At 46.8% G+C, this 25,251-nt stretch overlaps 1 protein-coding gene and 1 pseudogene across 5 annotated transcripts in view; one reads left to right on the top strand and one right to left on the bottom strand.

Moving 5' to 3' along the window:
- The window catches only part of LOC118367668 (multiple epidermal growth factor-like domains protein 8), a 40,461-nt gene extending 19,775 nt beyond the window's left edge, over positions 1–20,686 (top strand). For all 5 annotated transcript variants that reach the window (XM_052494751.1, XM_052494752.1, XM_052494754.1 and 2 more), the window contains 29 exons: positions 525–728; positions 853–1,056; positions 1,216–1,461; positions 1,576–1,694; positions 1,824–1,955; positions 2,122–2,319; positions 2,558–2,797; positions 2,963–3,147; positions 5,316–5,529; positions 5,797–6,040; positions 6,158–6,290; positions 6,419–6,669; positions 6,835–6,945; positions 8,221–8,339; positions 8,508–8,745; positions 8,923–9,094; positions 9,372–9,535; positions 9,763–9,898; positions 9,994–10,225; positions 10,401–10,527; positions 10,604–10,820; positions 10,946–11,160; positions 11,307–11,502; positions 11,765–11,933; positions 13,073–13,265; positions 13,473–13,643; positions 13,990–14,120; positions 17,690–17,822; positions 18,015–20,686. In XM_052494751.1, coding sequence (XP_052350711.1) covers positions 525–728; positions 853–1,056; positions 1,216–1,461; positions 1,576–1,694; positions 1,824–1,955; positions 2,122–2,319; positions 2,558–2,797; positions 2,963–3,147; positions 5,316–5,529; positions 5,797–6,040; positions 6,158–6,290; positions 6,419–6,669; positions 6,835–6,945; positions 8,221–8,339; positions 8,508–8,745; positions 8,923–9,094; positions 9,372–9,535; positions 9,763–9,898; positions 9,994–10,225; positions 10,401–10,527; positions 10,604–10,820; positions 10,946–11,160; positions 11,307–11,502; positions 11,765–11,933; positions 13,073–13,265; positions 13,473–13,643; positions 13,990–14,120; positions 17,690–17,822; positions 18,015–19,511 — 6,591 coding nt within the window. In that variant the 3' untranslated portion in view covers positions 19,512–20,686. The remainder of the gene's footprint in view (positions 1–524; positions 729–852; positions 1,057–1,215; positions 1,462–1,575; positions 1,695–1,823; positions 1,956–2,121; positions 2,320–2,557; positions 2,798–2,962; positions 3,148–5,315; positions 5,530–5,796; positions 6,041–6,157; positions 6,291–6,418; positions 6,670–6,834; positions 6,946–8,220; positions 8,340–8,507; positions 8,746–8,922; positions 9,095–9,371; positions 9,536–9,762; positions 9,899–9,993; positions 10,226–10,400; positions 10,528–10,603; positions 10,821–10,945; positions 11,161–11,306; positions 11,503–11,764; positions 11,934–13,072; positions 13,266–13,472; positions 13,644–13,989; positions 14,121–17,689; positions 17,823–18,014) is intronic.
- Positions 20,687–22,543: 1,857 nt separating this feature from the next.
- LOC118367667 (zinc finger protein 709-like) lies at positions 22,544–24,960 on the bottom strand (annotated as a pseudogene).
- Positions 24,961–25,251: the final 291 nt, after the last annotated feature.

Here is a 25,251-nt window from a genome sequence, read left to right as displayed (position 1 = left end):
CAAAACACCAAAAAGTGTAATGACATTTGGCGATTATCATTAGGCAATAATTTATGCGTCCTCGCGTCCTGGTGTCGGCCACTTAACGCTGGCTTGTCAAAATGTCAGTGTTCTCATCGAACCACATCACATTTTGGAGTGTAGGCTAATACCACCAATTTATTTTCAAGTCCATTCGCAAATGTTTCATGCCTCTGACATGCGGTAATGAACAATAATGGAGTAGTCGCCTACAGTTTTCTTGACATTTTGTTTGAATTATTATGATAGGCCCGTGTTTTACCGGTATGGCGTACCCCCACTTTCTTTTGCAAGGACACTGTAGCACCTTACCTGTACTTCTAGCTATACTGTGTCTCTAAAGCCCCTCTAAATACTTACCCTCCTCCCACCCTGCTTAAGATAGTTTGGGAAGCCCACAGTCTTGTCTGACTGAATGTAATGCTGCTGACTTCTGACATGTTGTACCTTGCTGTCTGTTCTAACACCTCCATCCAATCCCTCTTGAACCTCCACTCCTTCAGGTGTCCATCCTGCGCAGCACCTCCATCATCCTCAGCCCCACCACAGAGATGGATGTCACCCTGCAGTTCCGGGGTTTCATCCACCCTCTGTGGGGTGCCCCTCCACCTGCACCCCCTCCCACCGAGACAGTTTCCATGTGGGCCCGGATACAGAGGCTACACTTTGAGGCCCGCATGGCTGCTGGACCCAACTCCCTGCAACTGGTGAGCGAGGGAGAAAGAGCGGGAGATGGTCGCTTACATTACACATTTTTTGAGAGATACGAGTATATCCAGCCTGTAATTTGTTTTACTGAACTCTCTCACTCCCTCTTCCTCCTCCACTCAGAAGGAGGTGGTAGGTCGCTGGGCAGCTCACCAGGAGAAGGAGACGAAGCTGCTGTCCCGTCCTGACATTGGTCGTCTGTTTCCCAACCTGACCCGGGGGAACCGCTACCTGGTCCAGGCCGAGGGATACCTCAACAACTCAGGCTCTGGACAGACCAGTGAGATGGCCCTGACCTGGAACAGAACCGCTCTGCCCGGCGGAAGTGTGAGTACCAGCTGACAATTACACATTTTATAAACAAAAGGTTTTCACAGTAATACTGAGGCTCAATACCCTTAACATCAATATTGAAGATGTTTGTTTCTCCCACTGTCTCTCGATCTCTTTTTTTTTTTTTTGGATCTCCTTTCTTTCTCTCTGTAGGAGATTTCCTTCCTGTTCTTGGAGCCGTACCGTTCTGGCTCTTGCTCGGGGTACCAGTCTTGCTTGGCATGTCTGTCAGACCAGTCCTGTGGCTGGTGCCCATCTCTGGGCCGCTGTCTGTTCCGTGCACTGCCTGACCTGGAGCCCTGCCCGGAGGACATGGGGGGAGGGGAACGCCACCTGCTGCTGGCCCCGCCACAATGCACCCTCTGTGAGGAGTACAGGGACTGCTCCGCCTGCACTCAGGTATTTAACATACAGAACACCTCACTGCCATTAGCTTCATAAAACATTTTATATGTTTTATACTCCCCTTATAGATCTTATAGACCTTTGACTCTTATGATCTTTGGCCGACAGGACCACTACTGTGAGTGGCAGATCAACTCCAGCAAGAAGGGTGACTACCAATGCAGCCGACGGGGAAGACTGGATGGATCCATTCGCGACCCAGAGGGGTGCCCTAAAGTCTGCAACCAGTGAGTACCCACTGTGAGGCTCATCGTAATATAATGTTGCTTGGGGCAATTACTTCTAGGTTATGTAACTCTCTCCACCTCTCTCTCTCTCTCTCTCTCTCTCTCCCCCTTCCCCACCTCTGTAAACAGGAGGAGGACGTGTGGAGAGTGTCTGTCTAACTCCAGTCAGTGTGCGTGGTGTGAGTCGGCCCAGGCCTGCTTCTACTTCGCTGCCTACCTCACCAAGTATCCCTACGGAGAGTGCAGGGACTGGTATGACAGGTAAACCATTAGAACCAATGAGCTGAACTCCTGTAGTCAGCAGTTTAATCTTATTTCTCTTTCCTATTTAGAATCTATTATGTACCAACAACTTTCAATAACATTTTCTCTCTCTCTCTCCGTCCTTCCCCCAATCCTCCCTCCATCCCTCTCTCCCCCACTCCAGTGTTCACTCTGTGCCCCAGTGTAAGCAATGCTCAGCTCTGGTCACCTGTACAGACTGTCTCCAGACGTTTCAGTGCGGCTGGTGTGGAGACTACAACAACCCCACCATCGGCAGGTGTCTACGAGGAGACTGGGGAGGGATGGACGACCCCTCTGCGTATAACTGCAGTGTGGCTGTCGATGAAGTACGGGCTACCAGGTATGATGACCAGCAAACTACCACACTTCAAAATGCTTACTTACCCAGGTTTGACTTCAACTGAGGACAAGCCCACAAAACGGGCTATGGTGATGGAAAAAATCATTATCTGAGCAGGTCCAGTGTAACTAATGCCTACGTACACTGGACCTGCCTGTGAAGTTACCATGTCAATACCAGACCACCTGTCTGCATTAGGATGTAATGCTGAACCTTGTTATTCCTCCTCCCCCTCTAGTCCTGAGCCCCAGACCTTGGCCCCTCCACGGCCCATGGAGATGGAGATGGAGCTGGAGCACATGGAGGAGGGGGAGAGGGACCCAGTCTGGTCCTACCCCAGCTGTCCCGATGTGGAGGAATGCAGGCTGGGCCTCCACAGCTGCCACCCCTTCGCCACCTGTGTCAACACCCCCACCTCCTTTGAGTGCCACTGTGAGAGGGGCTACACCGGGGACGGCACCCTGCACTGCAACCAGACGTGAGCCTCTCTCTCTCTCCCCATTTCACTCCTTGTCGCTCTTTCTTTTTCCCTCCCTCTCATCCTCCCTATCATGACAAGCCCTTTTCCCTTCCACTAGCTTTTATGTCTCGTTCTCTGGATAACTCTATTCTCCTAAATCCGACCTCTCTCTTTCTGCTCCAGTTGTTATAATGAGTGTCGTGAGGGCCAGTGCAGCGGCAGCCCGCGGTTCGAGTGTGAGTGTTCCCTGGGCTGGACATCTGACCCAGCCACACTGGTGCTGAGCGGGGTGGAGTGTGACGTGGACTGTGGCTGTAACTTCCACAGCACCTGTATCACTGCCCCAGGCATCTGTGACCACTGCCAGGGTGAGACAAACATAAATATCAGCCCAAAAAAGGAAAAATTACAGCAACACCCCAAGATGACCAGAAAAACAAAATATACAGTCGTGGCCAAACGTTTTGAGAATGTTAAGAGAATTATGTTCTCAATATTCATAAACTGAATTTCAATTAAACTACTCGGTCTGCTACCAAGAATTTGTAAGATTCTTGTTGAAATGAAACAGACAGAGTCTACAATAGTCAGCAACGTTTATTTACGTTTATTTACGAGAGCTCTACCAATCATCATGTACATTGGTTTATATATCTCCCATTTCGTCATAAATGTCCCTCCTCTCAGACAATGACAATATAGTTTACAAGTCTTCTCCTACGCATACATCGCTTATCACATCCTGCTTGGAATCATGTTACACAATCTACTGCAAGCCCAAGGTTTCTCCCCTCCCTAGGTGGGGAGACTTCCTTCCCTGTTATAAGTTTCACAGTGGTCACAAGTTGTCTGCCACAGTTCCTTGCCTGCTAACAGTCCCTCGTTTCTTATGAACAAACATTCTTCATCATTATACAGAGACAGGGTAGAATTTGTTTAGATATAGTCCTATCATTACTTTAAATGTATACATCATTTAGTCATTATACATCAAATTCATAACAGAGAATGACACAAATATTAATTTCCACAAAGTTTGCTGCTTCAGTGTCTTTAGATATTTTGATCAGATGTTACTATGAAATACTGAAGTATAATTACAAGCATTTCATAAGTGTCAAAGACTTTTATTGACAATTACATGAAGTTGATGCAAAGACTCAATATTTGCAGTGTTGACCCTTCTTTTTCAAGACCCCTGGCATGCTGTCAATTAACTTCTGGGCCTCATCCTGACTGATGGCAGCCCATTCTTGCATAATCAAAGCTTGGAGTTTGTCAGAATTTGTGGGTTTTTGTTTGTCCATCCGCCCCTTGAGGATTGACCACAAGTTCTCAATGGGATTAAGGCCTGGGGAGTTTCGTGGCCATGGACCCAAAATATCGATGTTTTGTTCCCCGAGCCACTTGGTTATCATTTTGCCCTATGGCAAGGTGCTCCATCATGCTGGAAAAAGGAAATTGTTCGTCTCCACACTGTTCTTGGATGGTTGGGAGAAGTTGCTCTCAGAGGATGTTTTGGTACCATTCTTTATTCATGGCTGTGTTTTTAGGCAAAATTGGGAGTGAGCCCACTCCCTTGGCTGAGAATCAACCCCACACATGAATTGTCTCAGGATGCTTTACTGTTGGCATGACACAGGACTGATGGTAGCGCTCACCTTGTCTTCTCCGGACAAGCTTTTTTTCCGGATGCCCCAAACGATAAGAAAGGGGATTCATCAGAGAAAATTACTTCACCCCAGCCCTCAGCAGTCCAATCCCTATACCTTTGCAGAATATAAGTCTGTCCCTGATGTTTTTCCTGAAGAAAAGTGGCTCCAAAAGTCTTCTGCCTGCTGCCGTTCCTGAGCAAGCTCTGTACTGGTGGTGCCCAGCTGAATCAACTTTAGGAGATGGTCCTGGCGCTTGCTGGACTTTCTTGGGCGCCCTGAAGCCTTCGTCACAACAATTGAACCGCTCTCCTTGAAGTTCTTGATGATCTGATAAATGGTTGATTTAGGTGCAATCTTACTGGCAGCAATATCCTTGCCTGTGAAGCCCTTTTTGTGCAAAGCAATGATGACAGCACATGTTTCCTTGCAGGTAACCATGATTGGCAGAGGAAGAACAATGATTCCAAGCACCACCCTCCTTTTGAAGCTTCCAGTCTGTTATTCGAACTCAATCAGCATGACGGAGTGATCTCCAGCCTTGTCCTCGTCAACACTCACACCTGTGTTAACGAGAGAATCACTGACATGATGTCAGCTGGTCCTTTTGTGGCAGGGCTGAAATGCAGTGGAAATGTTTTTTGGGGATTCAGTTAATTTGCATGGCAAAGAGGGACTTGGCAGTTAATTGCAATTCCTCTGATCACTCTTCATAACATTCTGAGGTATATGCCAATTGCCATCATACAAACTGAGGCAGCATACTTTGACACATTTAAATTTTCACATTGTCAAAACTTTTGGCCACGACTGTAGTTTATTAATTTCAAAAGTTGTAACTTTCTCTAATTAGTTAATGTGCTCTCCGTTCTCCATCTCCTCAGATTGGACAATGGGTCTCCAGTGTGAGCACTGTCGACCAGGGAGTTTTGGTTCTGCGCTGGCCGGGGGCGGGGGCTGTGTGCCCTGCCAGTGTAACGGCCATGGAGGCCCCCTCCTGGGCTTCTGCCACAATCAGACAGGCCAATGCTACTGCACACACCACACCCAGGGACCACACTGTGAATCCTGCTTGCCTGGATATTACGGAGACCCCAGGTGAGGGGGACAGACAATGGACTCTGGATGGATGGATTTATTATCCCCAGTGAGGAAATTAGTTTTGAGGAAATTAGTTTTGCAGCATTACAAGGGGAAAATAATAGGCATTCTGTAATTGATCTGTTTTATAGAACAGTATGTGTACTGTGCATCAGCAACTAGTTGCTATGTGCTCTGTAATTAAGAACCTGCTTCACTATACATTTGAATGTTTGAATTTCTCTCACTTAATGCATATCACTTATACAACTCTCTCTTCCTCAGGAATAATGGCACCTGTTTCCGTCAGTGTCAGGGGCGCTCTGTGATCCTGTCCCACCAGTCACCCCTCTCTGAACTCCCCATCTCGTCCTCCCTGGGGTGGCGAGGGGGCGTCGGGGGGAAGGGGGGACTCTCCCACTGTCTGTGGGTCCTGTCTGTCTCTGAGAACCTGGTCCCCTGTGTGCCGGGCAAGCTGTGCCCTCCTGTGGCTCTCACCCTGCACCCAGACTCCTACACACAGTGCACTGTGAGTACTAAGTACACACTAACTCCTACAACACAGACTGATGTTTATTGTGCTGTAGTGAACAGAGCCACCAGCATTCCCATGGCCTGAGATGTGTTTTCTGTCTCTCACACACAGAGCTCCTACGTTTACGTGTTTGATGGCCTGCCTCGTTTCTTGAGCAACGGGGTGGTGCACTCGGACCACAACCTGATTGGCGCGTTCTGTGGGACGACCCGGACTCAGCCAATTACAGTGGAGGCCACTTCAGGTTAAAACTTCTAGTCGTTTTTAAAAAAGTTTTAAAATAAAGTTTTTCTCCTACTTATTTTCTGACTGTAAATATCATGAGTAGTATTGAAAGATTCCCTCTCTGATCCCTCTGTTTATCTCTCCCAGGTGTGATTTCTGTGTACTTTGAGGCCAACGTCTCGTCCGACCGCCCTCAGGGTTTCAACGCCTCCTTCTGGGTGCGGCGTTGTCGCCAGGTTTCTGAGGCGGGGGAGGATGGGTCACCCGTATGCCAGGGAGGGGCACAGTGCAGCGAGGGGCTGTGCCAGTGTACTCAGGGGTATGGGGGACCGTACTGCGACAGGCCCCTCTGTCCCGAGGGCTGTGGGCTAGCAGAGGGCCGAGGCTCTTGTAACTTGGTGAGAGGGACTAAACACTAGCACTGTTACTGCAAGACAGTTTGAATGCTCATTGTTGTTTTGTTGGTGTTTTGATGTTTTCCTCTTTGTTTATCCTGTTCCTATATATTGCAGTCTCTTGTGTGTCTCTAATGTTAACCCTCTCTCTCTATGTGTACGTTTTAGTCTCTGGGAGTGTGTGTATGTGCAGACGGTTGGGGCGGCTCTGACTGCTCCACCCCTCTGGACTCCAGCAGCCTAGTTTGGGAAACCCTACTGGACACACAGCTCACAGCGGTAAGAACCAGGACACACATATATATAAAAACACTCCCACCACAGAGTGTCACAGTGTTAACTTCTTGGCGCACCCATCCTTTTAGCGGGATCATTTCCAACATCCTCTGAATTGCATGGCGTCAAATTAAATTACTAAAAAATATGAAATTTTCATGAAATCACAAGTGCAATATAGCAAAACACAGCTTAGCTTGTTGTTAATCCACCTGGCGTGTCAGATTTCAAAAAAGCTTTTCGGCGAAAGCTATCCAAGCTTTTATGTTAGGACATCTCTCTCAGCAGACAAAACATTACAAACAGCTAGCACCAAAGTAGATTGGTCACGAAAGTCAGAAAAGCAATAAAATGAATCGCTTACCTTTGACTTCCAGTTACACAAATGTTATTTTTGTTCCATAAAGATTATTTTAAAATCCGAAATACCTCCATTTGGTTGGCGTGTTACGTTCAGAAATCCACAGGCTCGAGCGGTCACGACGGGGCAGACAAATTCCAAATAGTATCCGTAAAGTTCGTAGAAACATGTCAAACGTTTTTTATAATCAATCCTCAGGTTGTTTTTACAATAAATAATCGATCATATTTCAACCGGACCGTAGCTTTTTCTATAGGAGTGAGAGAGAAAATGTCTGCTCCAAGCTGCTCACGCATGCAAAACTCTGCTGGCACACAGCCATCCAATGACGCGATGTGATCTTTTTCGCTAATTTTTCTGAATAAAAGCCTGAAACTATGTCTAAAGACTGTTCACACCATGTGGAAGCCATAGGAAAATGAATCTGGCTGACTTCCATTTAAATGGAGGGAAGGCATGCAATGGATCAGAGAGGTCCCTGTAGCTCAGTGTGGTCCCTGTAGCTCAGTTGGTAGAGCATGGCGCTTGTAACGCCAGGGTAGTGGGTTCGATCCCCGGGACCACCCATACGTAGAATGTATGCACACATGACTGTAAGTCGCTTTGGATAAAAGCGTCTGATAAATGGCATATATTACTATTACTATTACTATATTAGAGGTTTCAGGAAAAACAGCACTTCCTAGGTGGAGTTTCCTCAGGTTTTCGTCTGCAATATCAGTTCTGTTATACTCACAGACAATATTTTGACAGTTTTGGAAACTTTAGAGTGTTTTCTATCCTAATCTGACAATTATTTGCATATTCTAGATTCTGGGCCTGAGAAATAGGCAGTTTCATTTGTGTATGTTTTTCATCCAAACATCAAAATACTGCCCCCTACACTCAAGAGGTTAAACTTCCCCCTCCCTCCACAGAACCAGGCCCACAGGTTTCTCCACCGGATGGGCCATTCTCTAGTGTCTGGGCCCCAGGGGAACCTCTGGATGTATGGAGGCCTCTCTCTCTCAGAGGGCATCCTGGGAAACGTCTACAGGTGGGGGGGATGACTTTTTAATGGCTGTGTTTTTATTATCGTTCATTTAAAGATGCCTTTTATGAAACAGCAATTTTTTTGTTGTTGTAATTGTTTGAAATGACAAGTAACTCATATCAGTTAGTTTCTCTCTCTTTCTTCCCTCTCTGTGTTGATTGGTGGGTTCAGGTACTCTGTGTTGGAGCGGCGCTGGACTCAGATGCTGACCAGTTCAGTGGAGGAAGGCTCCACCCCCAGCCCCCGCTACCACCACGCCTCTGCCCTCCTGGCCAGTCATGAGCCTCTCTCTGACGCCCAGGGAGCCACTCACAACCTCATGCTGGTGGTGGGCGGTGTCACGCAGAAGGGCGTCGCCATGGACACGTGGAGCCTCAACCTCAGCAGTCTGGTGTGGAGACAGCACAAGGTCATAGTTGGTTTGTTTAGTTTTAGTTATCCACCATCTTGCCTTACTTGGGAAAATATAGGAACAAAAAAACACTAAACATAAAATATTGGTAGTTAACTGTCAGCCTACACCGCACGATTCAATTTACTATAGACTTCTATGTAACCAATTAGTCTGTGTCCTCTTTCCCCACAGAGCTCAGTGCTGCCACCGGTGGCAGGTCATACTCTAACGGTGCGTCGGGACTCCTCTATGCTGCTCATCGGAGGTTACTCTCCAGAGAACGGCTTCAACCATCACCTGCTGGAGTTCAACATCCTCTCTGGCAACTGGACCGTCGCCCCCCACACCGGCACACCTCCTACAGGTCAGAAGGACCTCCACCTGCACTCATTAACTCACTTAGTACCTGCCAATCTGGAAAGTCCCTACTCAGCTTTTGTGGAACCTCTCCCACTAAGTAGGCATAGAATATAAAGATTGAGGTGCATCCATTATGGTTGGAGCAAAGAGTTATTTCTGACACCATGAACTGTAAACTGCTGTCCCTTATGATGTTGCATAATTGACCAGTCTGTTGATTAACCCTTAACCCTCCCGTGTTGTCTCTTGACTGACTCCTGTGTGTCCTGTCCTCTCTTCAGGTCTGTATGGCCACTCGGCTGTGTACCACAAGCAGACAGACGCCGTGTACGTGTTCGGAGGCTACCGCTTCCACGTGGAGACAGTGGAGCCCTCAGGAGAGCTCTACAGTCTCTATTATGCCAACCTCACCTGGTCCCTACTGGTCCCCTCACAGGGGAATAAGGTAGGTACTACCACGGCAGCTTTACCACGAGAACATGCTTCTTTCACAACTAACTAACCGGTATTTAAACAGCTTTTACATGTTCCCAGGCTGGTCTTAATTGATGACATCGTCATTATATCTTAACCATTTTTCTTATATTAACACATTCTTTTTTCTTTCTCCCTCTCTCACTTTCTCCCTCTTTCTCTTTCTCCCTCTCTCACTTTCTCCCTCTCTCTCCCCAGCCCCTGTCCCGTTTCTTCCACGCTGCAGCCCTGATAAAAGACACCATGGTGATCGTGGGAGGGAGGACAGGAGTGGAGGACTACAGCAACACAGTGTCTCTGTACCAGATCAACTGTAACACCTGGATACAGCCAGGTAACTGTGTGACTGACACTACATGTGGCTAGCCAAAACACTGCGTATATGCTCAGTTTGATGATGATGTGGAGATTATCCTTCCTCTCGTTCAGACTCGGCGGTGGGCGAGCCGGTTAACCGTTCAGTGTCTCTGGCCATGGTGGGCTGGGGTGGGCGGCTGTTCCTCTCTGGGGGGTTCAACGGGGTCACCCTGGGGCGTCTTCTCACCCTGACCCTTCCCTCTGACCCCTGTGCCTTGCTGCCCACGCCCGAGGCCTGCAACACCACCACAGGCAGCTGTGTCTGGTGCAGGGGTACCTGCGCCGCCTCTGATACTGCTGAGAGGTAAAGCTATGGTTATGGGAATTATGTTGTTTCCAAGTTGTGACTGTCTTTTATTTTGGAGGTGTTTCTTGGTGTTGTCACTTTGTGTAATCATGTTTATTCTTTCCCTATCTCAGAATGAGTGACAAACTATCCCATCTCTCCCTCTTTATGGTGTTTTGTCTGTCTCTCTCAGACTGGGCTGTTCCATTGGTCAGTCTCCCTGCTCCCCCACCCCTCGTCTACCAGACCAGTGTCGCAGACTGAAGACCTGCAGCGAGTGTCTGGCACGCCACCCCAGGACCTTCTCTAGCCCCTCACAGGTAATACACACACGCAAATGCACACAAACATCAGCTCAGACAGTACACACACACACTAACCTCCCCTCTCTGTCAGTCCCAGTCTGCTCTGCAGTGTAAGTGGTGCACCAACTGTCCAGAGGGAGCATGCATCAGCAGTACAGTCAGCTGCACCTCAGAACACGACTGCAGGATCAACCAGAGAGAGATCTTCCTGTCCAGCAACTGTACTGAAACCAGCTGTGAGGCCTCCGACTGCCCCAAGTGCACCGCCTCAGGGAAGTGCATGTGGACACGCCAGTTCAAACGCACCGGTGAGAGACACCTCCATTCACCTTCTAATGCTAGGGACAGGAGTCTATGGGTAGACCACTAGACTAAGTTGTGGCTGGAATAACTGAGAACTACTCTCTTACAAGTTGTGTTGCGGTTCCCCCAGGCGAGACCAGGCGCATCCTGAGTGTGAACCCCACCTACGACTGGACGTGCTTCAGCTACGCCCTGCTCAATGTGTCCCCCATGCAGGTGGAGTCCTCCCCTCCTCTGCCCTGCCCGCCCCCCTGCCACCACCTCAGCACCTGCAACCTCTGCCTGGGCTCCCGGGGCTCAGACGGGGGCTGGCAGCACTGTGTGTGGAGCATGGCACTGCAGCAGGTAAGACGGAGACAGACTGTGTGTGGGTGGCGGGGTAGGGCCATATCTGTGTCAATGTTTTGCAAAGAATATATTTCTGCATTGTAGCTTAAAAAAATTAACAAGACTATATTTCTGCCCTCTCTTCCCTTCCCCCTCTCCTCCAGTGTGTGAGTCCGTCCTTCGTGCCTCTGCGCTGTGAGGCGGGTCAGTGTGGTCGTCTGCTGTCTGTTGGGGACTCTTGCTCCCCCCAGTGCGCTCAGCTCACCCAGTGCTCTCAATGCATCGCCTGGCCCCAGTGTGGCTGGTGTGCTGCCCAGGGGGGCAACGGGGCTGGACTCTGCCAGCAGGGAGGCCTCGACGGTGAGGGGAACAGAATGAAGTAGATCTTGAGAATATCCTTTTATAGGATAGAATAATAGATCCTCATCGTGTGTGTGTGTGTGTGTGTGTGTGTGTGTGTGTGTGTGTGTGTGTGTGTGTGTGTACACAGTGAGAGAGAATAAAATATGAGCTTTATAGAATACAACTTTATTGTCCGACATTTAGTGTTATATTCTCTACTCCCGATAACCAACTATTTCAAGTTACCTCTTCTCCTCACTTTCCCCCGTGTGTGTGTCAGGTGTGAGTGAGGGAGTGTGTCCTCAGGGAAACCGCAGCTGGTCCTTCCTCCACTGCCCAGAGGAGGATGAGTGTGCCAACGGCCACCACCACTGTAACGTCACCCAGGACTGCCATGACCTGACCCAGGGATACCACTGCACCTGCAAGCAGGGCTACGTTCTCAGCCGGTAGGAAGCCACACATCACAATCATCATTAACGGCAGAAGTAGCAGCACTTGGATACCTCCACAGCTATACACACACAACCTCATCATCATCACAATCATCAGTACTATCACTCCACCTGTCCTGCAAACCAAGCTACATATTCAGTTGGTATACATACATAGTATCCTGAGAAGGTTCTACAGCTGTATCATTGAGAGCATCTTGACTGGCTGCATCACTGCTTGGTATGGCAATAGCACCGACCTCGATCGTATGGCGCTACAAGGGGTTGTGCGGACAGCCCAGTACATCACTGGGACTGAGCTCCCTGCCATCCAGGACATCTTTATCAGGAGGTGTGGAAGGAAGGCACGAAAAATTGTTGGACTCCAACCATAGACTATTCTCTCTGCTTCCGCACAGCAAGTGGTACCGATGCATCAAGTCTGACACCAACAGGCTCTTAAACAGCTTCTATCCCCAAACAATAAGCCTGATAATTAGCTAACAGAATAGCTACACAGACGGAGTTTGTCTTGTGTCTTTATTGACCTTCTATTTCAATATTTGCACCGTCTCGAAGCACACTCACAGGGCCCTACACACTCACACTGTCACTCCAACACACACACACACACACCATCATCTGCTAACTCACACATAAAATGCACATACATTTATACTGACTCTACACACCCTCCCACTCACTCACATTCAAGCTGCTGCTACTCTGTTTATCTTATATCCTTTTGCCTAGTCAGTCACCTTATCCCTATACATATCTACCTCCATCACTCCAGTATCCCTGCACATGTAAATATGGTATTGGAACAGACTTTCTAAATATTTATTGTATATAGTATCCTTATTGCTTACTTTGTGTATTTCATATTTCTTATTTCTCGTGATTTTTTTCTAGTAATACATTGATTATTGCATTGTTGGGTTTTGAGTTTGCAAGAAAGGCATTTCACTGTACTTGTGCATGTGACATTAAAACTTGGAAACAAACAGAACTACAAATTCAGTACACACACACACATACACACATACATACATACATACATACATACATACATACATACATACATACATACATACATACATACATAGTATCTGTTTAAGTTTCTCCTCTTTCTCTATACTCTCTCTCTGCAGTGTGTCAGGCCAGTGTGAGCCGGTCTGTGCTCAGGGCTGTGTCAACGGGACCTGTGTGTCCCCGGGAGTGTGTCAGTGTCACTTTGGCTTTGTGGGGGACAACTGCTCGTCTCAGTGTCGTTGTAACAAACACAGCAACTGTAAAGGAGTGTCTGAGCCTGACAAGTGTCTGGAGTGTAAAAACAACACTATGGTGAGTGGGGTAGACACACACACGCACATATATACACACACACCCAGTATTTCAGCACATCAACTGTAAGATTATGCATGTCACAGCCCAGTGTGTATCTTGAGTGCCAAAACACTAGTGACACACTGGTGCTGATCACAGGTCAGATTCTCAGTTCATTCAGTGTATCATATACGGATGTTTGTGGCTCTCTCTCTCCTGTTCCAGGGTGATCACTGTGAGAAGTGTAAGCCCCTGTATGTGGGGTTGGCGGTGGGCGGGGGGACGTGCCGCCCCTGTCGGGAGTTCTGCAGGGGTAACAGCGCAGTGTGTCTGTCCCGGGACGAACACAAGAGGGCGTTAGACCACCCCCAAGACCACCCTCTGGACCCAGACAGAGTAAGTGACTCACTGTCTGTTTTACTTCATTTATATGTTCTTTCCAACTTGCTTTGAGTTTATTAATGGATTACTTTGGATCTGATCAACAACATCTTTTGTGGTCATATCAAATTTTATTAGTCACATGTGCCGAATAAAACAGGTCTGGACCTTACAGTGAAATGCTTACTTACGAGCCCCTAACAAACAATGCAGTTTAAAAAAAATACGGATAAGAAATAAAAATAACAAGTAATTAAAGAGATTTATGTGCAAGCTAGAAACTCACTGTTTAGGAACGGGTATACCACCTTGGATGTCATTTAACTGCAATTTTCTTGTTGAACTCCCTCTCCTTTATCAGATTGTTCAGTGGGTGTCGGAGGGTCCTACAGAGGACTCAGCGGTTTGTGTGAGCTGCCAGAACAACAGCGTGGGGGACAAGTGTGAGAGCTGCCTCAGCGGCTACTTCCTATTGCAGGGGAACTGTGACAAGTGAGTAGTGATTCCTTTCAAATTAACCTCTAGCCACATCTAATTCACTTGCAATTAGTGGTGGAAAAAGTACTAAAATCTCATACTTGAGTAAAAGTATAGATATCTTAATAGAAAATGACTCAAGTAAAAGTGAAAGTCGCCCAGTAAAATACTGCTTGAGTAAAAGTATTTGGTTTTAAATATACTTAAGTATCAACAGTAAATGTAGTTGCTAAAATATACTTGATTATCAAAAGTATGAATAAGTTAACATTTCTTATATTAAGCAAACCAGGTGGCACAATTTTATTTTTTTCTTTGATTTACGGATAGCCAGGTTCACACTCCAACACTGACATCATTTTAAAAAGCATTTGTGTTTAGTGAGTCTGTCCAATCAGAGGCAGTAGGGATGACCAGAGATGTTCTCTGTTTAGTGAGTCTGGCTGATCAGAGGCAGTAGGGATGACCAGAGTTGTTCTCTGTTTAGTGTGTGAAATTTGACAATTTTTGTGTACTGCTAAGCATTCAAAATGTAATGAGTACTTTTGAGTGTCGGGGAAAATGTAAGGTGTAAAAGTTTTCTTTAGGAATGTAAAAGTTGTCAAAAATATAAATAGTAAAGAAAAATACAGATACCACAAAAAAATACTTAAGTAGTACTTCAGTACTTTACACCCCTGCTTAATGGATGAAAGGGACATGGAGCCATATTTTGGTGTTCACACCCATCCGAATCAAATCTGTTTATTTGTCACATGCACCGAATACAACAGGTATTACAGTGAAATGCTTACTTACAGGCTCTAAACAACAATGCAATTTCTAAGTAAAAAAAGGTGTCAGGTGGACAATCGATAAGTGAAGAAATAAAAACAACAGTGAAAAATAACAGTAGCAAAGCTATAATAGCAGCAAGTCTATATACAGGCACCGGTTAGTCGGGCTGATTGAGGTAGTATGTACAGTGGGGCAAAAAAGTATTTAGTCAGCCACCAATTGTGCAAGTTCTCCCACTTAAAAAGATGAGAGAGGCCTGTAATTTTCGTCATAGGTACACTTCAACTATGACAGACAAAATGAGAAGAAAAAAATCCAGAAAATCACATTGTAGGATTTTTAATGAATTAAATTAGCAAATTATGGTGGAAAATAAGTATTTTTTCGGTCTTCCTTTTCCTGTAGTCCACAATCATCTCCTTAGTCTTGGTTACATGGAAGGATAGGTTGTTATTCTGGCACCACCCGGCCAGGTCTCTGACCTCCCTATAGGCTGTCTCATAGGGATCTCATAGGCTGTCTCTTGTCGGTGATCAGGCCTACCGCTGTTGTGTTGTCTGCAAACGTAATGATGGTGTTGGAGTCGTGCCTGGCCACACAGTCGTGGGTGAACAGGGAGTACAGGAGGGGACTGAGCACGCACCCCTGGGGGGCTCCAGTGTTGAGGATCAGCATGGCAGATGTGTTGCTACCTACCCTCACCACCTGGGGGCGGCCTGTCAGGAAGTCCAGGATCCAGTTGCAGAGGGAGGTATTTAGTCCCAGGATCCTTAGCTTAGTGATGAGCTTTGAGGGCACTATGGTGTTGAATGCTGAGCTATAGTCAATGAATAGCATTCCCACATAGTTGTTCCTTTTGTCCAGGTTGGAAAAGGCAGTGTAGAGTGAAATAAAGATTGCATCATCTGTTTGGGCAGTATGGAAATCGGAGTGGGTCTAGGGTTTCTGGGATAAAGGTGTTGATGTGAGCCATTTCCAGCCTTTCAAAGCACTTCATGCTATGGACTTGAGTGCTACGGGTCTCTAGTCATTTAGGCATGTTACCTTAGTGCTCTTCGGCACAAGGACTATGGTGGTCTGCATGAAACATGTTGTTATTACAGACTCAATCAGGGACATGTTGAAAATGTCAGTGAAGACACCTGCCAGTTGGTCAACACATGCCCGGAGCACACGTCCTGGTAATCCGTCTGGCCCCGCAGACTTGTGTATGTTGACCTGTTTAAAGGTCTTACTCACGTCATCTACGGAGAGCGTGATCACACATTCGTCCGGAACAGCTGATGCTGTCATGCATGCCTCAGTGTTGCTTGCCTCAATGCAAACATAGAAGTGATTTAGCTCATCTGGTAGGCTCGTGTCACTGGGCAGCTCGTGGCTGTGCTTCCCTTTGTAGTCTGTCATAGTTTGCCAGCCCTGCCACACAAGACAAGCGTCAGAGCCGGTGGAGTACGATTCAATCTTAGCCCTGTATTGACACTTTGCCTGTTTGATGGTTCGTCGGAGGACATAGCAGGATTTCTTATAAGCTTCTGGGTTAGAGTCCCGCTCCTTGAAAGCGGCAGCTCTACCCTTTAGCTCAGTGCGAATGTTGCCTGTTATCCATGGCTTCTGGTTGGGGTATGTACGTACAGTCACTGTGGAGACGACGTCCTCGATGCACTTATTGATAAAGCCAGTGACTGTGGTGTACTCCTCAATGCCATTGGAAGAATTCCGGAACATGTTCCAGTCTGTGAGAGCAAAACAGTCCTGTAGTTTAGCATCTGCTTCATCTGACCACTTTTTTATAGACCGAGTCAGTGGTGCTTCCTGCTTTAATTTTTGCTTGTAAGCAGGAATCAGGAGGATAGAGTTGTGGTCGGATTTACCAAATGGAGGGCGATGGAGAGCTTTGTACGCTTCTCTGTGTGTGGAGTACAGGTGATCTAGATTTTTTTTTCTCTGGTTGCACATTTAACATGTTGATAGAAATTAGGTGGAACTGATTTAAGTTTCCCTGCATTAAAGTCGCTGGCCACTAGGAGCGCCGCCTCTGGGTGAGCGGTTTCCTGTTTGCTTATTTCCTTATACAGCTCATTGAGTGCGGTCTTAGTGCCAGCATCTGTCTGTGGTGGTAAATAAAACAGCCATGAAAAGTAGAGCTGAAAACTCTCTTGGCAAATATTGTGGTCTGCAATTTATCATAAGATACTCTACTTCAGTGGAGCAAAATCTAAAGACTTCCATAGATTTTGTGCACCAGCTGTTGTTCACAAATATGCACAGACCCCCCTGCTGTTCTATCTTGCCTGTTGGTAGGATATTCGTGATCGTACCTCGTATAATTTTTTGTCCAATGATTGCACGTTGGCGAGTAATATTGATGTTAACGGCAGCTTTCCCACTCGCTTTCTGCGGATCCTTACGAGGCACCCCGCTCTGTGTCCTCTGTACCTGCGTCTCTTCCTCTTGCCAATAACTGGGATGTTGGCCTTGTCAGGTGTTCGGAGTATGTCCTGTCTTTGTCTAATCCAATGTGAGTGATCGCTGTCCTAATATCCAGAAGCTATTTTTTTGCCGTAAGATACTGTGGCAGAAACATTATGTACAAAATAAGTTACACAAAGAAACACTTAATTGCACAATTGGTTGGGCGCCCGTAAAACTGCTGCCATTTCTTCCGCCGCCATTTTCCTTCCGCTGCCCATTTCCAAACTGTGCACTTCAGAAGAGTGTTCTTGATGAAGGTGTGATTCTGTAAAAAGCACTTTGGAGGGCTGAATCCCACAGAAAACTGAAATGCCCTTTGTTCCTCCCACCTGCAGGTGTCAGTGTAATGGCCATGCGGACACGTGTAATGAACATGACGGCACAGGCTGCCCATGTCAGAACAACACAGAGACCTCTTCCTGCCTCAGCAGCCCGCAGAGCGACAGGAAGGACTGCTACAGAACACAGGTATGGATAGGATGGTGCAGGCACTAGACACAGTTTACAAGCAGGTATACTGATACAGCAGGGGGAGTTCTGAATAAGGATACCTTGATTTTCCTGGTTGTAAAGATCACATCCATATACAGACAATAAGCACAGTACTTACATGCACTTGTATTTCTTGTTTCTTCTCCCTCTCTGGAATCCTCCACGCAGTGCGCCAAGTGCAAAGACTCCTTCAACGGCACACCGGTAAACGGGCGCCAGTGCTACCGCCAGTTCAACGTGGACAATGAGTGCTGCTTCGACCCCACCTCTCAGACAAATTGCTTCCACGACCCCACCATCCGCAATCTGCCCAAGGGACGCACCGTCTTCTTCGCTGCCCAGCCAAAGTTCACCAACGTTGACATCCGGGTCACCATCGACGTGACCTTCGGGGAGGTGGAGGTGTACGTGTCCAACTCCCACGACACCTTCATCGTAGAAGTGGACCGCCACACAGGCATCCACGCCATCAAGATCGAGGATGAGTCGGCGGCCCGAGGTGGGGCGGGCGGGGGGGATAAGGAGACGCCTCCATCACCTTTGAAGGTCTATGCCAACTCCTCATCCAGCCTGGCTGGGCCCATGCTCCCCAACACCCCCCTGCAGCTCCACGCCAAGCCCCAGGGGGCGGACAGGGAGGTACGGGAGGCCAAGACGGAGGGGCTCATATCCTACATCACGGTGTGGAAGCCCCAGACGGTACTGATTGTTCGAGGTGTCCGTGACCGTGTGGTCATCACCTTCCCCCATGAGGTCCACTCCCTGAAGTCCAGCCGCTTCTACATCGCCCTGCGCGGGGTAGGTGCCGAGGAGAGACGGGGCGAGTCCCAGGGCCTGCTCTTCCTCCGCCAAGACCAGGCTCACATCGACCTGTTCGTCTTCTTCTCTGTTTTCTTCTCCTGCTTCTTCCTCTTCCTCTCTGTCTGCGTCCTCCTCTGGAAGATCAAGCAGTTCATGGACTTCCGCCGAGAGCAGAGGCGTCATATCCAGGAAATGACCAAGATGGCGTCCAGGCCCTTTGCCAAGCTCACTGTCTATTTGGAGCCAGAGGAGCCCCAGCTCATCTACCTGCCCTCCACAGGGGGCGGAGGGGTGGGGGGCAATGCCGTGTCCCTGGCCCATGCACGTACAGGCAAGCTGGGGGGCATTGTAGTTGGCCAGAGGGGGCGAGCTGGAGCCATCTCCTACAAACACGAGCCAGGCTCCGGCCCCACCGTCCACCACCACCTTACCCTGGGTGGAGGGGGCAACAGTGGGCAACACCTGCCCCTGCATTACCTCAACACCCACCACTATGTCCCCACCACCGCCAACACCACGGCCTCGCACCACCACCACCCGTCCTCCCACAGTGGCTACCAGCACTTCTGCCGCTCCGACCCCTTCTTGTCCCAGCTCATGGGCTTCTCCTACTCCACCTTCAAGGTGGGGCCCATCACCCTGGAGCCCACGGACGACGGCATGGCCGGGGTGGCCACCGTCCTCATCCAGCTGCCGGGGGGCATCCTGGCCCCTAACCGCGCCTGCCTAGGGTCCGCACTGGTCACACTACGGCAGAATCTCCAGGAGTACTGTGGTCACGGCAATGGAGGGGGACACCCCGGGGTGGGAGGGGGGCGCAAAGGCCTGCTAGGGCATCAGCACCTCACCACCATGGCTATGTAGAGAAGAGGGGGAGAAAGGAAAAAAGAAAGTGGGTAAGAGAGAGAGGGGTATGTGGTGGGGTGGTAGTAACATGTTAAGAGGTTAGAAGAGAGATGGGGAGTAACGTGAAAAAGGCCATACGGGAGAAAATTATATAAGAGTCTGTTGAAGTTGATAGGATCATACCTGTATTTACACTGTTTCAATATTGATTGTCTTTTATTCCGTTATTTATCGCTATATTTCAAACGCTTCACGTGACCAAGCCAGCTATCTCTAAAATGCACTACAACTGCACAGTTATATCAGCTCAACCATTCAGTTGCATCCTGACTGCGTCCGCTATCGAGGTATGAGTGCAGTCGACAACAAGAGACTTTTGCTGCACTGTCGTTTTTTGGAATGACCAATAAAAGTAGGGATGACAACTACTGGCGTTGGAACCAACATGTGCTTTATACCCCAAAAGGTGACAATCAAACACCATTAAAAACCATTACCATTAAAAACAAGAGACAGAAGGCACAGTCTACTAGGATGTGCAACATTGAATTGACATGATAGGAAAAATTCAAAAGTGATGCTTGTTGTCAATGTTGTTTATATCATGGTAGTAATGATGAGTAAAATTAATTGTAACTTAATATATGGCAGGCTTTTAAGCTACATGTCTGATATTAACTCATAACCCTAAGTATATATTTGTGCATGTTCATTCACAGGACCTGTTACATAGTTCTTTATCGGTTGTTGTATTTGTTTCTCTGCTCATCTGCCTCCGGTTCTTCTGCCTTTGAACTCCCAGGCCTACAACTAACAATCCTGTTGTGTATTGTTTCCTATTGTGAGGCTTATGGAGAACATATTAAGCAAAGCAACACTTTTGACACCATTTCATATCTGTTTAAATGGATTTTGTTTCAAATGAAGGATTTAACTTGGTTGTTGTAATTAATAACAGCTTTCTTGTTTTAGTAGCATTGCACCTAATTAAGGCAAATTGTAACACTATCTTCAGCTACGCTTGAGTCCGGTCACAAGCATTATTAGACTGGTTACATGGTGCTTGTCTTGTATTTGTTTACGTGTTCAACACTTTTTTTTAAAAACATTTTTAATTTGCTCTTGTTTTTTTTTTAAGGGAACACTGCCCTGGTGAGGAGTAGGTGCCAATATTAAAAGTGCAAGAAAGATGACACACCTCTTGTGCATGTTTTATTTTTAGTGGAAGGGAGGTGACAGTTGAGAGACTAGTTATATTCTCTTTTATTATTTAACTAGTCAGTTAAGAACAAATTCGTATTTGCAATGACTGCCGAGGAACAGTGCCTTGTTCAGATCGGGAATTCGATCTATCAACAAGACTATAGGCGGTCGTAAATTTGCTCTGGCTATCGGGTGCAATGATTGAATAACATGTATGTGTACATATATTTTGCGAGGCGAGCGGTGTGTGTGCCAGAGCACAGAATAACTGATGCATTTACGAACGCTCAACGAACGCTCAACACCCGTTGAATATGGCCGGTGTCGGTAAACATCGGCAAAAACATTTAATTAAATTGTTTCCAGCAGCACAGTTACAATCGCCAACGCTCTGTATAACCTGAAAACCGCCTAACCAGCTCTGCTAGGAAATCAGTCATTTGAAATAAATTATTTGGGCCCTAATCTATAAATTTCACATGACTGGGAATACAGAATTGTCTGTTCACATATACATACAAAAGAAAAAGGTAAGGGCGTAGATCAGAAAACCAGTCTGTATTTGGTGTGACCACCATTTGCATCATGCAGTGTGACATCATATAGAGGTGATCAGGCTGTTGATTGTGGAATGTTGTCCCACTCGTCTTCAATGTCTGTGCGAAGTTGCTGGATCTTGGCGGGAACTGGAACAACCTGTCGTGCACAACGATCCAGAGCATTCCAAACATGCTCAATTGGTGACATATGTAGTGCATATGCAGGCTATGGAAGAACTGGGACATTTTCAGCTTCAAGGAATTGTGTACCAATCCTTACGTCGTGGGGCTGTTCGGAAACATGAGGTGAAGGTGGTGGATGAATGGCACGACAATGGGCCTCAGGATTTCGTCACGGTATCCTTATGCATTCAAATTGCCATTGATAAAATGCAATTCTGTTCGTTGTCTGTAGTTTATGCCTGTCCATACCATAACCACGACTACGTCTCACAGGTAACACCGGTCCACGTCCCAAATGATTCCCTATATAGTGCACTACCTTTCCCTATATAGTGCACTATTTTTCATATATAGTGCATTACTTTTTCGTTAGCATTTGTGGTCACACATCCATCCCTGACAAGAGATCGGACTCCACTCCTATTAATTCATAAGAGTAACAGCTTCATAAAATGTGTTATGTTAAAAACATAGATCATTATCATTTAGGTTTATGACATCTAAGCAGGTATTTGGAGAGGTTGGACTTGCGAGCAAAGCTGATAAAGCAGAGGGGACAGGAATAACGTTTCCCATTGTGGATTTTCGGTGAGTGTGGATCCTCATGTGCAGGGTCAGAGAAGCAGAGCAGATAAAGCGTTTGTGGCATTCAGAACATTCAAATGGCCTCTCCCCAGTGTGGTGGCGCTTGTTAAGCCAGATCCCCAGACTGAGTGAAGCTTTTACCGCACTCGGTACAGGTGTATGGTTTCTCACCTGTGTGAGTGCGCTGGTGGTTCTTCAGGAGGTCGAGTCCGGCAAATTGCTTGTCACACACTGTGCAACCGGTGTGTGAGCGCAGGTGTATGTTCAGCACCCCAATCCTCATGAACTTCTGCCCACAAACCCCACAATGGTAGTTTTCTGGTTGTTGTGGATCTTCAGATGCGTCTTCAGATAACATTTGTCAGCAAAGTCTTTACCACAGACAGTACATATGAAAGGTCTCTCCCCTGAGTGTGTGCACAGGTGAAGATTCAGACTTCAGGAAAACTGCCTGTGGCATTAGAAGCAGAAATACTTCCTCTCACAAGAGTGAACAGTCATGTGCTTCCTGAGGAGCGACTTCTGTTTGAAATCCTTCCCTCAGTCCTGGCATTTGAATGGCTTGACCCCATTGTGTATTAACAAGTGATAACGGCAAGCGCTGGTATCTGAGAAGCGTTTGCCGCACTCCTTGCAGACATAAGGTTTCTCACCAGTGTGGATGCGCATGTGAGTGTTCAGGCTTGTAAGAGTAGTGAGGATCTTGCCACAATCTAAGCATTGGAAGCTGACTTCCAGACAGATTAACCTGTTTAGTGTCCTTAGGTCTAGAACCCTCTGGTTCATGACACCGGTGAGGCCCCAGGCTCCAGAAATTCTCAAAGCTCTTCTCACAGTCCGCGCAACTGGTGTCCATCGGTGCGAACAATGGACATGTGCAAACTCTTGTAGTGCTTCAGCAGGCTGCCCAGGTACTTGAATCTGCGGGAACACTGTGGGCAGGTGTGGAATTTCTCCTGAACCCTGTGGGGACGGCCAGTTCTCCGGGGAGTGGCAGGTTTCTGGGGACGGGCAGAGGGGTGGGCCTGGCGGGTATGAATGTCTAGCTGTCGTGGTGTATGGAACATGTAGCTACAGTGGGGACAGCTGTGTGTGGGGCCGTACACTCTTTTACTCTTTGAGACTTGGCTTTTCAACATGGCCAGGTGCTGCTTCTGGTGTTTGTTCTTGATGTGGTTCTCCAGGAAGTAACAGTCAGTAAAGCAGATGGTGCAGTGTGGACAAGGAAAGAACTGAGGAGAATTACCTGAGAGTGAGGGATAGAAGAGATTGGTATGATAAGAGGAGGGAAAAGGGGAGATCATAATGATAAATGTAATTTCCTCAATCAATAGTCCTTGCCGATATTAATATGAATGTTCCAGTAACCATCACCCATTTACACTACTGTTGGGAGTAGACGAGTATGTTAAACAGTATGTCCTGCCTCCATGGTTGTCTTCATCCCTCCTGACATTCGTCTCCTCTTTCACCAAACACACTTTAATGTCTCTCAGAAGTGTCTTAACCACCACCTTATGGATTATAAAGATACAGAAACTACAAGTATGCATTAACAATCTTAATGATCTTGTCACAATACTAGGAACATTAGAAAACACTAATCCTACTTACCTAGTATTGTTATAAACATATTTATCTAAGTTAATTAGTTAGAGACCACATGATTTGTTTCAGTCCATACGCCGTCATTGGCCGTTTTCTTTGTTTATTAAACCTTTATTTAACTAGGGACGTCAGTTCAGAACAAGTTTTTATTTACATTGACGGCCTCATCCGGACGACGCTGGCCAATTGTGCGCCACCCTATGGGATTCCTGCTCACGGCTGGTTGTGATACAGCCCGGGATCGAACCAGGGTCTGTAGTGGCGCCTGTAGCACTGAGATGCTGTGCCACTCGGGAACCCTGCACTGGTTGTGATTTATTCCATTACCAAACATTTGAACATGGCTGACAAGCATATAGTATTATTTCTCTCTCTGTATGTTTGTGTGTGTATATACTGTGCATTCGGGAAAGTATTCAGACTCCTTCACTTTTTCCACATTGTTATGTTACAGCCTTATTCTAAAATGGATTAAATTATTTTTCCTCAATTTAAACACAATACCCCTTAACGACAAAGCAAAAAAAGGTTTTTAGAGTTGAAAATATGAAATTATATTTACGTTAGTATTCAGACCCTTTACTCAGTACTTTGTTGAAGCACCTTTGGCAGCGATTACAGCCTTGAGTCTTCTTGGGTATGATGCTACAAGCTTGGTACACCTGTATCGGGGGAGTTTCTCCCATTCTTCTCTGCAGATCCTCTCAAACTGTGTCAGGTTGGTTGGGAAGCATCATTGCATAGCTATTTTTAGGTCTCCAGAGATGTTCGATCGGGTTCAAGTCCAGGCTTCTGCTGGGTCACTCAAGGACATTTTCTGAAGTCACTCCTGCGTTAGCTTGGCTGCGTGCTTAGGGTTGCTGCAGACATTTTTTTTGGTACCATTCCCCAGATCTGTGCCTTGACCAAATCCTGTCTTAGAGCTCTACGGACAATTCCTTTAACATCATGACTTGGTTTTTGCTCTGACATGCACTGTCAACTGTGGGACCTTATATACATTAAATTACGTTTTATTGGTCACAGACACATGCTATGTAAGCAATAAAGTGGCACGAAATGCTTGTGCTTCTAGTTCCGACAGTGCAAAAATATTTAACAAGTGATCTAACAATTCCACAACAACTACCTAATACACACACATCTAAGTAAAGGGATGGAATAAGAATATGTACATATAAATATATGGATGGGCCATGACCGACCGGCATAGACGAGATGCAATAGATAGTATAAAATACAGTATATACATCTGGGATGATTAGTGACAGATATGTAAACATTATTAAAGTGGCATTATTTTAGTGACTAGTGATCCATTTGTTCGATTGGCCAATGATTTCAAGTCTGTTTGTAGGCAGCAGCGTCTCTGTGTTAGTGATGGCTGTTTAACAGTCTGATGGCCTGAAGGTATAAGCTATTTTTCAGTCTTTCAGTCCCAGCTTTGACGCACCTGTACTGACCTTTCCAAATCATGTTCAATCAGTTGAGTTTGCCACAGGTGAACTCCAATTAAGTTGCAGAAACATCTCAAGGACGATCAATGCACCTAAGCTCAATTTTGAGTCTCGTAGCAAAGGGTCTGAATACTAATACTAGTGTAAATGTGATATTTCAGTTTTTTATTTGTAATACATTTA

This window comes from Oncorhynchus keta, chromosome 34, assembly GCF_023373465.1.
Source record: "Oncorhynchus keta strain PuntledgeMale-10-30-2019 chromosome 34, Oket_V2, whole genome shotgun sequence".
NCBI lineage: Eukaryota > Metazoa > Chordata > Actinopteri > Salmoniformes > Salmonidae > Oncorhynchus > Oncorhynchus keta.
Note: the sequence above shows the minus strand (reverse complement) of the source record. Positions and strands in the feature narration are given on the sequence as shown.